This window comes from Falco punctatus (assembly GCF_963210335.1).
Source record: "Falco punctatus genome assembly, chromosome: 6".
In the NCBI taxonomy this organism is placed as follows: Eukaryota; Metazoa; Chordata; class Aves; order Falconiformes; family Falconidae; genus Falco; species Falco punctatus.
The window spans coordinates 67348114-67362826 of NC_137585.1; the positions used below are offsets into that span (position 1 = coordinate 67348114).

At 38.0% G+C, this 14713-nt stretch overlaps 1 protein-coding gene across 1 annotated transcript in view; it reads right to left on the bottom strand.

Annotated features, from left to right (window-relative positions):
• The window catches only part of SEMA3A (semaphorin 3A), a 177644-nt gene that overhangs the window by 1769 nt on the left and 161162 nt on the right, over nt 1-14713 (bottom strand). Inside the window, exons 14-16 of the mRNA XM_080392039.1 lie at nt 11840-11997; nt 7619-7686; nt 1356-1498 (exon numbers count right to left, since the gene is read on the bottom strand). Of these exons, the coding sequence (XP_080248165.1) occupies nt 1356-1498; nt 7619-7686; nt 11840-11997 (369 nt within the window). The remainder of the gene's footprint in view (nt 1-1355; nt 1499-7618; nt 7687-11839; nt 11998-14713) is intronic.

Consider the following 14713-nt stretch of genomic DNA (forward strand, 5'->3'; position numbering starts at 1 on the left):
AGAATTCACTCCTTAGTCCCTACTACTGCTGAACAAAGATCTGCATCACCTCTGTCAGATGGACTTGCTGGTAGGATGACAGAAAATGCAAGCATATAATCAGCAGAGTCAATGTGGGTGCATTCAGCTATATTACTGAGGTTACATTTACCATTATCTTTTAGTCAAACACAGATATATTTGTGGGAAAGGTTCTCTGTCTTCCTATTGTTCCTTACTACAGAAGCCCTTACGTATAGAAGTGGGTTCTGCATAAGCGGAGAATTTACCAAGAAACAAAAAGGATTAAATCCCAGAATTTTAATATTCAAAAGCAGATGTCCAAAATACTGTATTTTTCTTAATTAATTAATATCTAGAATAGGATTTAATTCTCTGAATGCACGTCACTGCCGACAGAAAAGGGCACAAACCTGTATACTGCTCTCTCCACCTAAAATAAAGGCTAAATAAAGTGCTACTTTTGCAAATAAAGCAAACAGCAAAAATATCTAAAGCTGCTAATGAAACTAAGTATTTACTACATGTCTTTAAAAAAGCCCAAACCTTCAGAATAGTTTGGGTATATTTACAAATGCTTCAATGCAACAAGCAGGTTTTTGTTTCCTAGCTTGATCTCCCTAGCTAGCAGAGTAGATTATTCTCTTAAGATACATGTGACCAAGCTTGACAGTAACACAACTTGAGAACCTGGGTGAGTAATAACATGAGAATGTTGGTGACAAGAGAAGGAGAAAAATAAAGTATTAGCTTAGTGTAACGCAAGGCCGGGGGGAGGGGGGGAAGTCAGCGTTTTTGCCTCTATGAATATTGCTTCTGCCGAAAACAATGTACAAGTTTTCATACCCTTGTGTCTGCTACAGTCCCCAGTTCTTCATTCTGTCTCTGCCTTGGCTGCAGTAAAGCCTTAGAGCATGCAGTACCTAAGGAGTGCTCCTGTTAGGCTGTTTCAGTCAAACAGAATAATTAAATTAATGCAGTTTGACCTTTTCTCACAGGCAGTTTTAAGGTCTTTATAATATTTAAGTTCATATAATCCTTGCACGATTCTTTAGGTGGCACTTAGATAGCGTGCTAACTTTTTGTATTTCTGAGATATCTAATGGAATACCAGTGTGTTTTGCAGGGTGTCTAACCAAGGAGAGGATATGAAGGTTTTCTGATGTAACAGTCTGTAAAATGTATTAGAGACCTTACGGGATTTTACGGTGATAAAAGTAAAGAATATGGTGAAGAACAATAGAAATCAAAAGATTCCAGAGAAATTCTGCTAAACTAAAATACAGCTGAACATTATTTTGGGAAGTGTATCCTCATAGAGATGACTAGTTGCAGCTCTATCTTTTCTAGTGTACCTCTTCTTTGCGGTCATCATTTTGCTTCTGGAACTGCCAGTAGACTACAGCACGCTGAGATTTTGGACTGCACTCAAGAAAGGTGCTGCTATTCTCTACTCCATAGATAATCTTTTCCTCCAGGGTCTGACCACTTAGGTTCTCTGTAAAGCAAGGGGGAAAAAAAAAAAGAAAAAGAAAAAAAGAAATAAATTTACCTGGAAAGAAAAAATTTAATTGATAAGTGAATTTGTTTGTTTAGAAATCAGGCTCCCTTAAGGTGTTAAAAGAAAAAAACCTTTTAAAAATTTTTCCACATATCAGTATGTCATTTGGAAAATCTCCATCAACATCTCTATCTTTGCAAGGATCCCTGGTATGTTATTGGTTTATTTTTAATTTTTATTACTTTTGTATTTTCAATCTTAACAGCTGTTAACATCTCAATATGTGAAGTTAATGAATTTCCTTTTGAAATTTTGTGCAAACCTCATTATTATTCGTCAAGGAAAACATCTAGGACATGACAAGAATTTTTAACAGCAAACTGTATGTAGTGAGAAAACTCATGGTGTGCTTGCAGAATGTTTGTAATGATGCCTCCTGGGCTCTATGATCATAACACTTACAGCAAAGTAATAAAACATGAGGCTATTTAACAGTAGTATAATGTGTTTAGATTATATGGCACTGCAGTTTGCTGAAGCTGTTAATGACCAGGAATAATGTTTTTGAGGAAACGATCTTCAATTAATCATTTCCTCTTATACTGGCATAATTTATGGAAATGTAATGAGGTTAATAAAGCAGACATTATGGGAGGGGAAAAAGAAAGTTAAATAAATTACTTCCTTTTGTAACAACAACGTTTCAAGTTATTCATCAACCTGCTGGAAATATCACACAGCTATAGGACTTATGTGGCATTTGATTCTTCCCCAATACCACAGAGGCTGTAAGGCATCGTATGTCAACTCTCCACCTTAGCTCTTTAAAATGCTGTTATGGACTTAAGTGGCAACAGTACAATAATCCTGGAGAGCAGATGGGAAGGAAGGGGTTGGTAAGCTATTTAACACTGTGCTGATCTCATGGGGGTTCCTGCCTCTTTGCCGTTATTTGTCATTCTTTTCATTTTCCACTTTTGATCATTAGCATTGGAAATCTTTAAGGAACTTCTCTGGGTATGTTTTAATATAAAAATGGTGTCTAACCAAGTCCTCTCGGAGAAATCCTTTGTCAAGTTTTGTTTGCTTTCACTGTGCCTTTCCCACGTTGGCCATGTTGTTTAGCAAACGCAGGCTATTTGCTAGACAACTGAGCCAAAGGTAAAAACAAAATCTAGCTCCTGGTTTGTGTTGATACAACAATCATATGCCTTTCCATAACGACTTGCAGCCCTGAGAGAGGATGAGAGATGGGATGGGGGACAGAACAGGAACTGGTGCTTGCCCAGTTCTCAGTAAGGAAACATCAAGTGGCCTATTCACACTGAACAAACAGCTGTCCTCTGCTGGATTGCAAACCTTTCGAGCAAGTATGTGGGGTGCGATATAAACAACTAAGTGAAACAACTTTTATGACATCTCTCACAAACCACATCCCTATGAAGAATGTCAGTGCACCTTTGGGCCAGGAAGATGGAGAGCGATGGAGGACCAAATTAGAGAGCAAAGCAGCAGGAGAAGGGTAAGGCAGCTGGAGGAGAATGTAGCCAAGGGTACCAATGGTAAGGTCTGAGATGGAGCATGGGTGAATTTGTGTCAGTGAAACAAAGGAACTGGAAGTATGTGAGGAGATTAACTGAATAAAACTAAAAGTGGTACAATAAAGACTGGAAATGGAAATGCATGGCTCATAACTCGTGGGTCCAGATTCAATGTTGTGAATGGCTGACTGATGTCCTGACTTTTCTGCTTCAAGTTAGGTACCCTAATTTAAGACCAGAATTCACATGACTGAGTGGTCAGCCAAAGATCTTCACAGTCCATGAGAGGCAGTTTGATATTTAAACTGGGACCCACAACACACAGCGCATCTAGGGCTGCAGCATAAGACAGTCAGTAGGAAATGTCCCCTTTTATAGCCTGGGACATATACATTACTGCTCCAGCAATGTGTTTCTGTGAAACAGAGATTTACAAGCTTCCATAATAAAGGATGGAAACACAAGAGATTTCACCTTAGGATGCATGCTCTGTTTCAATTCCTCTCTCCTGGGCTCCATGTTTTATGGTTGCAGAATGGCCCAACTTCAAGAAAAACAATCTGATAGTTTGGGTGTTTGTATTGGAAATAGAGTTACCAAGTCAATCTCCTAAGCCTAAGTGGACTTTAAGTCCTCTTCTCTCACATCCTAAATAGCTGATTTAACCAGGAGGTTACACACTAGGTGGCTTGCAGCACCACTTGACTATAGTTTCCTGAATACAGCATAGTCCAAGTGAATTATCCAGGAGCAGAACACATGTAACACTGGTCTTATTAGACCCAAGAAGACAGTCTTCTAGATCCTAAATATCAGTACAAAAGACAGAAATGGGTATATTTCTTTGACAAAGGTCCTACCACCCATGAGCAGTAGCAGAGTACACAGAGAAGTTTCCACTGGAAAACTTTGGTACCTAGGATAACCTTAGTATCTTAATAAGCTAGTTACAAGTTCTCATGGAAGTTACCTTGAAGGCAAGTGCTCTGATGCCATTTCAAATTTATGAGTGTTTTCTCAGATCTGGTCCACAGCATTCTAGCATGTTAGAGACCACCATGCACCTTAGATGGCAGAAGTCCCCTTTAAATTTCCTCACAACTCCAGAAAATATAGTATGGGTGACAGTCATGCAATGAGAGAGGAAGGATTTAAGAGATCCTTAAAATTCAATTTTCACAATTTAAGGGAGCAGAAGGCAGGTCCAGACATGTCTATAAAGTTCATGTAATATTGAGCACATGGAGTGCAAGAAAGTAAGCAGAGTGATAGAATAATCACAGGATCAGAGAGCAGCTCTGGGACTGAGGGAGAAGCTGAAGAGACCAGAAGGAAGAATGAAAGTCTGGGAAGTTCAGAAAAGCAGCTGGAGGAATTAGAAAACTATAGAAGTCATGAAGCTGGTTATGAAATTCAACCCAAAATCCTGTCTGAGAGCTGTAATTCCCAAAATGAATCCAACAGCAGTATCAGTTTACTGCACTGATAAATATCCTTTAAATACATCATTTCTGACATAACTGAAAAAGTATGAAAGGCTAAGTACTTATACCAAGATTGCTTTGCAGATGAAAGAATCTCACTACACAGTTAAATTCAGAGTAATTCCTTGAGCTTTCCCTGGGATAAATCACCTAAAAAAAAGACGCCTCTTCTTTGACAAATTCTTCAAAAAAAAGAACTCTTAATTTCTTGGTAGCGCTAGTACCTTAACCTTAAAAAAACCCAAACAACAACTTGTTCTTTAGCTGACACAAAGGTGGCCATGCTTTTAGATTTAACTGTTAATGTCTGTCCACACACCTGACCAACTAAGGATACTCAGCTCCCTCTAATGTTGTTGTGTAGTCATTTTATACTACTTCCTTAGACTTTTGCACAAAAGGGCAACTGAAAGAGCTACCTAAACCTTACTAAAAGCATTATTGCTTCAGACTGATATCAAAGTAGGTTTCTGTAATGTCTTTAAACGTGAGATATATGTTAAGAGCTCGTTCTTTTTTCTTCTTTCTGTTGGTTAACGTAAAGAATCAACTAACAGTTACTGCAAAGGAATGTGTAGACAAGTAGTAAATGATTGCTTATTTCTGGCTACGGGCAAACCCAATTCTTCATCTGTTGTCCAGGAAACTGCTAGTCATAACGAAGGAAAAAATTCAGCATAAGTTGTCATAGGAAGTTTACGGGCCATTACAATGAACGATCATGCACAAATGACAAGTAAATATAGGAAAATTTTATAGATTTACAACTCAGAATTAATGAGAGAAAATTTCACTCAAGAACAATCTAAGACATTCATTAAGTATTTTGACAGTGGATCCTTCATGTCTAGGACGTAGAACTGCATTCCCTCAGTATTATTTGTAAGTTACTGATTCTTCTAATCACATTGCCTTCATTTCACTGTTACGTAAAATTATCACTGGTATCTTATTTCATACTTGTTCTGCTCATTTTGACAAAGCTGTATCAAAGCTCCTTATGATCAGGTGTACCATATAACAGCTTTTTCCTGACCTTGAGTTCTCATGACTGTTGTCATGAAAAAACTGTGTGGGATTGCTCTCTTTCTTTTGAACATAAGTTATTTTTTCAGACAAACATGTTGACCAAATATGGAAGATATAAAACCCAAAGTGTTTTCATAGAATCATTTAGATTGGAAAAGATCTTTGAGATCACTAAGCCCAACCCTTAACACAGCACTGCTAAGTCCATCACTAAACCATGTCCCTAAACGCCGCATCTACATGTTCTTTAAACACCTCCAGGGATGGTGACTCCACCACCTTCCCAGGCAGCCTGGTCAAATGCTTGACCACCCTTTCGATAAAGAAATTTTTCTTAATGTCCCATCTGAACCTCCCCTGGTGCGATATGAGGCCGGTTCCCCATGTGTTGTCACTTGTTCCCTGGGAGCAGAGACTGACCCCCCTGCCTACAGCCCCTTCCAGGCAGCTGTAGGGAGCCACCAGGTGCCCCTGAGCCCTCGCTTCTCCAGGCTGGCCTCCTCCCCAGCCCCCTGCCCGGCTCTGGACATGCTCCAGCACCTCAGTGTCCCTCTTGTAGTCAGGGGCCCAAAACCAAACACAGTATTAGAGGTGTGACCTTATCAGTGCTAAGCACAGGGGGAAATTTTGAAATACTTTTCTTGTCTATGAAGATATAGAACATACCTACAGTAGTATAAGGCACAGTGAGGGAAGGCAAGAGAATGTTAAAAATAGTGGACATGTGGTAGCCCAGATCATCATTTTACTCATGAGGAAAACTCCAGACAGTAAAAATGTAAAGGTAAGACATTCTTCTGCTGTTAAAAATAATTCACGTTTAGTGCCTGGTGAAATTTTCCTATTGGGGAACTGAAAAAGTCATATCAGCCCCAATATACACATTGTCTCATCTGCACTGTATACGTGTTACTAGTTATCATGCAACTGGAGATTTGTGAACTTTCTGCAAGTCCATAGCTGAAATCTAAATGAGTTGTACATTTGTGAATTCTCAAAATGTGACAACTACATATTAATCACTCTGTTCATACACTTTTCCAAACCCTTTTCCCCTCTGAGTAACTTGGCCTGAGTCTGACAACCAAGAAATAAAAAGAAAAAGCTACAGTAATGTTAGCTATGTGTTCTAAATGATTAGAAGGAAGATAGAGAAAACTATTACTGAAATGCAGTAGTGGTGAATTATAGCTGACAAGTACAAGTTTGAACTATTTATCATTCTTGCTATTTCAGGGACTGGAAAGACATGAGGGTTGTGAGGTATCTCTGTTTTCAGCCACCTTTTCTTTATTTTGCTCAGAAATCTGTCCAGTGGTTTAACTGTTACTATAGGTGTACCATAAACATGAGTAATCATTTTTTTCCAGCAGAGGGAAGTATTGCCTAAGTGTTCACTTAACTTACAGCAAAACGGACATTTTTCATTTTCTGAGTGAAGATGTTCAGTATAGCTTGGCAACAAAATAGTAATTGTGAGAAGTTTATCAGCCAAACAATTCGAGAAAGGGAGATCTGATCAATACACTGTAAAAACGAAACAACCAACAAAACCAAAACCAAAGATGTCAAAGGAAACTGGTGCTGAAAGCACACGGGACAGGCCTACTGCAAGGATCATTCTGATCTTAAGGGCTGCTAGTGTGGCTCCTACAACAAAGACCATCCCATTAGCCAAGGAGGTTATGTGTTTGATTATCATCCTATGCAGACTATATGAAGCAATAGGTACATACTTCTTCCTGTTCTAAAGGAGATATGACTCTTTTCTGACATAATATGCCTAGCCTGATGGTATTATCAGGTAAGTGAAGCAGAAGAATTAAAATGCTTAAAACTGGTAACTTGAGGAAAAAGAAAACAACAAAAAACCCCTAGTCTTTAGTGTCTGATCCAGGCCATTGTAAGCAATCTAAATTGGGATAATGATATATTATATTCATCTTTCACAGATGTTCAAGACAATTTCACCAACAAATCATTCACGTGCTTCCTACTTTACTCATGCACACTCTGTAAATTACATACAAATTAGTTGTACTTGAGTCATACCCATAACTCACCATGATGCTGCAGGTCTGAGCAGTGGGTAAGCGGGTCTCCATTTCGTATGTCTTGTCGTCTAGTACGTCTGCAAATACATTGGAAAACCATCAGTGACCTTCTCAGTGGTCAGCACTTACATTTGCCATGACAGAAGAGCAATAAATGGAACATATACAGAACTCCATAAGTCACAAGTGCCCCTAAACAACACTTGGAAGGAAATCATATTGCTGCCGCTATATTCTATGCATTATCACAGTTTGTAGAATCAGCCTTTACTCTTACAGGTAAAGCCTTCAGAAACTCGTAAATACATATGTCTTGCACTGAACCTTTGAAGTTTATTTTAACTGTGCTGGCCATATTGATCACAGACAAATTCATTACTTGACTCGTAGATACAGGGACTGCGAAGGGATCAAAGTATACACAGTAGAGTTTAACATGCATCAAAAACATGAAAAAGCAACAGCTTTTTTGCAAGTACAGAATACTTTAAGTATCATGGCATCTTTTAGATAAATGAAATGTTAGGATGGCTGGCTGGTTTTGAAAGAATGTAAAAAAGCTGTATTTTCTACAAAATCAAAATTAAAATACATAATGATTTCAGCTGCTACAGATATCATCAATATGTTTCTTATAAAACATTTTCCAAACCTGTTGTAAGTGTCTTTGTCTTTAGAATAAACATTTTGAAATATCATTTACTCCATCCTTTGAAGCTTGAGCCTGGGTTCTAGCTTTTATTGCATGTCCATTTAACATAGCATATTCTTTCCCCAGTTTTATTTCCACTGGCTCTTTTGGAAAAGATATTGATCTATGCAAAAAAAAATGTTGTATTTTACAGAAGAAAGCTTTTTAATACAGTTTTATTTTGCATTTGTTGTTCTCTCTTTGTCTGCTCCTATTTTTATTCAAATGGCTGTGACACAAAATTCAACTGAGCCAGAGAAAAGTCTTTCATGTAAAAAAAAAAAAAAAAAAAGAAAAAAGAAAAAAAGAAAAAAAGAAGAAGGCAAACAAAGATGTGTTTCAAGTGTGAGCACTTTACTTTAGGAATTGGAGAAAGCCTGAGGGCTTGCAAAATTAGAGGAGAACAAAGAGGATTAGGCTGCTGAACAATGCTGTGATTTCAGATTATGGCATCCAGCAACGGATATGCAAAAGTCAAGTAGCCTTGTAAAAAGCACTGTTGGTCACTCCCTTGTGACAACAGCCCACATTTTTTAAAAGCCATTGTTCTGCAGCACAGAGCCCATCTCTCTTCTGTTCACTAGCCTTATTAGCAGGCTCTCGCTAACAGCCCAGCATCAGCACACACTCAGAGTTCTCACAGAGGCACCATCAGCTGCACAGCTGACTCCTTGTGCCTGAAATATTTTAACCATATTTTTTTCCATTGAAAGCTGCTGAAATATTATACCTGAAATTAGTTATGTGAAATATGGCAACAGGTCTTTTTCCTTTAGGAAAACCCCAAAACCTCATTATGTGCATTTCTTTATATTTTTCTGAATAAATTTTTCTTTAAATTAATGAATTAGAACATCTTAGCGTGTCTTAGTAAGAAGGAATCTTCTGTTGATTGATATATGATCCAAAAAAAAGTATTAATCCTGATTTCAGATATCATCTTCATAGTACTCATTGCCAATGAATAAAAAAATACACCCAAGACATAAAGAACCATAAAATTTTGTTACTCCTTCCTAAGTTTTGAAATGCAGCATATTTATATGATACTATTTGTAGAAAAGAAGTCTGTGGTAAGACTCATATTACTGTCAATGGAGTTTGGATATAATGTTTAGTTAGAATCTCAGGAAAATGTCGCACATATCACCATTGTATCAACATGATGATTTATGAAATATGAACCAGAACACATCTGCATGGGGTAAAGTTAAGTGGTCACACTACGGGAGCTCTGAACTGTCATTTAGACTTGTAAAATACACAAAGAAAAGTAAATTAAATTCATGGCTCATAAAAGCTTTTTTTTAAAAAAAAAGAAGAAAAAAACCCCTAAACCAAAATAAAAAAAACAACGCCCAAAACCAGCAATTAGCAAAGCATCTGTGCAATTGCCTCAGGACTCAACTTTCCCAATATTTCTGGAGCCTAAATGTTGACATTTAAGCTGTTTCCAGCAACGTTGATTTTGCCATAGATGCATTCAAAGCTGGCTTGAGACAGTGGGTACAGCAGGTACCAGGTGAGCAGAGGATGCTCTCCCCCAGTAACACAGACCTTTGTTTTGCTGCTGCTGCTGCTAAGGGGAAAATGTGGGGAAGGAGGGGGTGGGGGGCACTGGCTGTTTCCAAATGCCTTGTCAGGATCCCAACCTCCCAGGACCGACTTCTTCTTTCATAGTGGCCTCAAGAAGAGTAAATTCTACATCCCAAGGCTTTTCCATACCTATGCAACCTAGTTTAGCCCCAGTAACCCTGCCCCTTAATCCCTGGAGAGGTCTCAGTCCTTTTACCCCTGATGGCAGCAGTGAGCTTGGTCTGCTGCTTAATAAATTAGAGAGACAGATAAGGAAGAGACAAAAGGCCCTATTTCTTCTATCAGTGTAAGCAAATGAGTGACAGGATGATATGCTCTGTGGGTCTGGAGATGGGCTGGGGGTAGGAATGGGTGCTAGGGAATGCTGAGAAAGGGTGACGTTCAGGGGCAAAGATTAGTGGGGAGGTAGCAGAGAAGAGTGATTCAGCAATTCCTGAGCAATTCCTCCTGCGACTCAGAGGCAGTACTCACCCACACTGACTTCTAACCCTTAAAACTTTTAGATAAATCAATCTCTTGGACTGTCCTTGAAAACCTCAGTTTCCTCTCTTTCCTCCTCCTCCTACACAGAAACTGCCACACTCCCAGCACAAATTTGAATTTGGCCCATGCAGCTGAGAAAATTTAACCTGCTCTTCTTTTGGGATGGGTTCAGTTTCTCTTTTTTAAAAAAACTTTTTTTGAAGAATATCACAAAAAGCTTGCCTCAGATTAACACTGTTTCCAGTACAGAAATAGAACCTTATGTTCCATAAGCAGCTTTTTCTTTTGTCTTTGTTTTTTGTTTTTGTATTTGTTTAGGATACATAGTAATACAATAGTAATGCAAACCTTGAAATTTTAATCCCCTCCATCCAAAAAGTCTGTGACACAACTGCCACCCACCATTAACCACATTTCATCTCCTGCAACAACCCATCCAGATCTGGAATTTGGAGTCCAGACATTCTCAACTGAGTTTTTGCTACCAGCAATTTTATGTATATAACCCTTTAGGTATATAAACCCTTGGATTCCTTGTTTCTTCCTAAGTGCAAGATGTTTGGCATATTTGATTTAATGTGAGCACTTTTTTATCATTTCATTCAAATTATCATGGGAATCTCAACATTACATATTGAGAACATGTCTGTTCTTATTTGCAGGTGACTATTCAGTTATTCCTAATTTCTACCTCAGTATCTAAGAGCTGTTCAGTAACTAGCTTACATACTTTAGGAGAAATACTTTCAGAGATAAAGGCAGGCAAATAAAATATTATTTTAAGTCTTCAGGCAATGAGGACTTGTAAATTTTTTATTAAAATAATGTACATTTTTTATAAAAATATTTTTTTTAACTTGCCAAGCCTGTTTTCCCTTAACCTTTGCATTGCAAAGCCTTTAGCATCAGTGCAGAGTGCTTGGAAAAGATTGGTTTTTTCGATCTGGTACACTTAGACGCATATCAGCACATACAAGTTATACTTTTGAATAATAACAATAATGCTATATATCACTAAAAAATATATTTCCATTTATGTCCAAACACTTTATAACATAAATATTTCCTTTGACTTAGAATTCATAAAAATGCAGGATAATTTACTTGGGCAAGTAATTATTTTATTTTAATATCAAGCCCCCTCCTCATGTTAGAGAAGAGGAATTTTATTTTCTTTTTGCTGTTTATTACCGAGTATAAAGTTATGAATCAATTTCAGAGGCAACTCCTTTCTGAATGTTTTCTTACAACAGCTTTTTAAACCAATCCCAGAAGCAGAGTGTTCCCTTTAAATCAATCAGGACTTCATATTGCTTGTAACTCCCAGAATTATGTTTTCTTTGGAAGAGGAAGGGCTCCAGTTTACCATCCCATGAAAAATTTCCAAAGCCCTCTGGTCATATTGAGACCATCAGTTAAAACAAATAGCAAACCATGCAGACATCTGAAACTGTCCCTACCTCTTAGCAGTGGGGAAGTAACGTGAGCAAGATGAACCATCCCAGGCACAGTAAGGGTCTCTCGCAAGGCAACACTCAGCACATGCTTTTCCATACACATCACAGCGGTGTAAAGGAAGCTGTGAAACCCCAGTGGCTGAGCCAATGTAGAGCTGTTGCTGTTATGAAAGTTAAAAAGATAAAATTAAAAAAAAATATTAAAAATTGCAAATTACAAATACAATAAAGAATCACAATCCTGGTATACACTAAAGGAATGAGAAGATAATTGTCCTCAGGATAAAAAACCAAGCCAAAACAAATAGGAAAAACTTTGATTTTTGTATGAGGCTCTCAGTGGCTTCCCTAAACAGTAAGAAAAATTAAAGTACTCTTCCATTCTTTTCTTTTTTATTCAGGTTCCTGCACTGGGAAAACACTATAATCAGTGAAACAACACAATGGAGACTATGCTTTAGAAAGAAATTCTAAAATTTAAAGAAAAAGAAAACCAACATTAAAGTAAATTTCTTATATATGACCTTGATTTGTGTATGTATGTGGGCAAACCTAAAGCAAATTATTTCAGACTGATTATAAGGTATTTCAGTTTGGAAGCCCTGTCCCACACACATTTCTTTGCTCGTCTGATAATTCTGTTGCTTCATACTCTTTTCTATAGGTCACACACTCTAATTGAAACATATATTTAATGAGGGAAGATGGCTTGCTTTGTTTTGGATAAAAGGCAGCATTGAGTGGAAGATGTAGTTCAAAGCAGAGAGAAGCCATGAAGTAAATAAAAAACTATGCGTACAAAATGAACTACAGCTTTGCATGGCATCACAATAGAATATCTTGTCTCTCTCAATTTCCTCTCTGATATGAAATTCATGTGGTCCATTAGGGAAGCTGGTCCCCTGAGGGACATAAGGGAACTGAACTACTGATCCCACGTAAAAGTCCAAACAGAGATATTTAAGCTTCAGCACTAATTCACAAAGAAAACAAGTATGAGTGTGGTAAGCAAATACAGTTCCCTCTGAGATGCAAAACTAGGAGAAAACAAAATAAATAGATAAACAAAAAATAAATAGTATAATCCTTCTGTTTTGGAAACACTGACACTTTGCTACCAAAAGCTTAAACTTTGTTACCCAGCACCCATGGTGGAGTGATTAATGAATTTCTTTTTAAGGTCCCACTCCAAGCAGTCTCACCAAAAAACCAGAAAGTTGTATTCATTTTTCTTTCTTAGAAATCATAAAGCTGGTGTGAGTAATAGGATTTCAAGAAATGTTATTAAAACTCTTCATCTCCTGCATTGTGATGTCACAGAGGCACCATTTCCAGGGAATTTGGGGACAGAAGGTGGCTGAGGTCACCTACCTACTAGAAATGATGAGCACTGGATTACCAGGAGACAGCAAACCAAAAAACACTCATAAAAGGTGTTGCATTGACTTCTTTCAGAGACAGCAGCTTGGCAGTTGATACAGACACATTAATTGTAACAGAAACATCCTCTGCATTTATATAAACACCAGTATATTCTCAGGGAAAATATGACAAGGAAAATTCACTGGTAAATTGAAAACTAAGCCCTTTCTAAGCAGCTGCTTCCATCTATTATAGTGCCATAGCTGGGTTGTAAACCCATATTCTCTGGGCAAGGATCTCTGACCACACAGAGCTCTGCACAAAGCCTCTGCTCACCGGTCCCGAGCTAGGGCTGTATCCTTGAGAAGCAGATGACAGGCAGCAGACGTGATAAACTGATTCTCTCTAACTTAAGTCACTTAATCAAGTACCCTGCTTAGGGGTACATTCTGCAGTAAAATAGCAGCAATTCCAATCTTAGGTGACCTAACTATTTCTCAGGGGATGCTTTTTCTCTTTACTGATTATGGAGGCAGCAGAGGTCAAATTAGAGCTTCAGTTAAGTATCTTAAATGTCCAGATGGTATTGATCTGAGTCCTATGTAATTGTGGCATTAATATCTATATAAGCATGTAGCAACGTGTGGTGCAACTAATGTAAAAATCAACCCAGTGAATGCAGAATGCACATGGGAAAATAAAGAAGACTGGTGTAATGGTGTATGCACCTTTGCAACCAATTTCATTTTGTCAGAAATCCCTCCTGATTTCTAATAAATGTCTTTAGAAGTCTTTAGAATTAAAGAATTACCAGAAGCACATGGGAGGGCGGGGGGTGGGGGTGGGGGTGGGGGTGCGGAGAATGAGGCCAAGATAGGGTTACTTACAGGTTACTTAAAGATTCTATTCCTTGTAGATAAGTTCATAAAGTTCAGTCAGTGAACTCTAGCATGTGTTTCAGGTGCTGTACAGCCTGAAGGCTGCTGCCCTGTTTGCTGCTCTTCTGATCACTGTTTTAGACACCAGCTGGTGGTCATTATTCTGGACACTAATAATACATAAACCCAGGCAGTATTAAATTCAGAAAACAGCAATAGAATAACTTGCATCAATGGTCTGACCTTACTTTGCTGTACAGTCAAACTGCCTTTTGGACAAAGAGTGTCTCCAAAGAGGATGGTAATTTAATAAATCAGGTGATTGGAGGTGGGGGAGGTGGGTAGGGGAGTTTTCCGCTAAAAATTCTTGCAGGAGTATCAGAACTCCAGAAAAGCTGAGGAGAGTAATATTTTAAGCAATTCAATCGTTTCAGTTTGCCTCATGATGCTGCACAAAATGCAGCCTTTCCCTAGAAGTCAGGCAAAGAGATTACTGAGAATCTTCTATTTGCAATTAAAAAAGAAAAAGAAAGAAGATGAAAAAATGTCATGCTTAAAAAGAACTTAGGCAGCATATTAAAAGGTATTTTAAGAAGCATGAGGTTTAAATAGTACTTCACTTAATTTCATGTCTTGA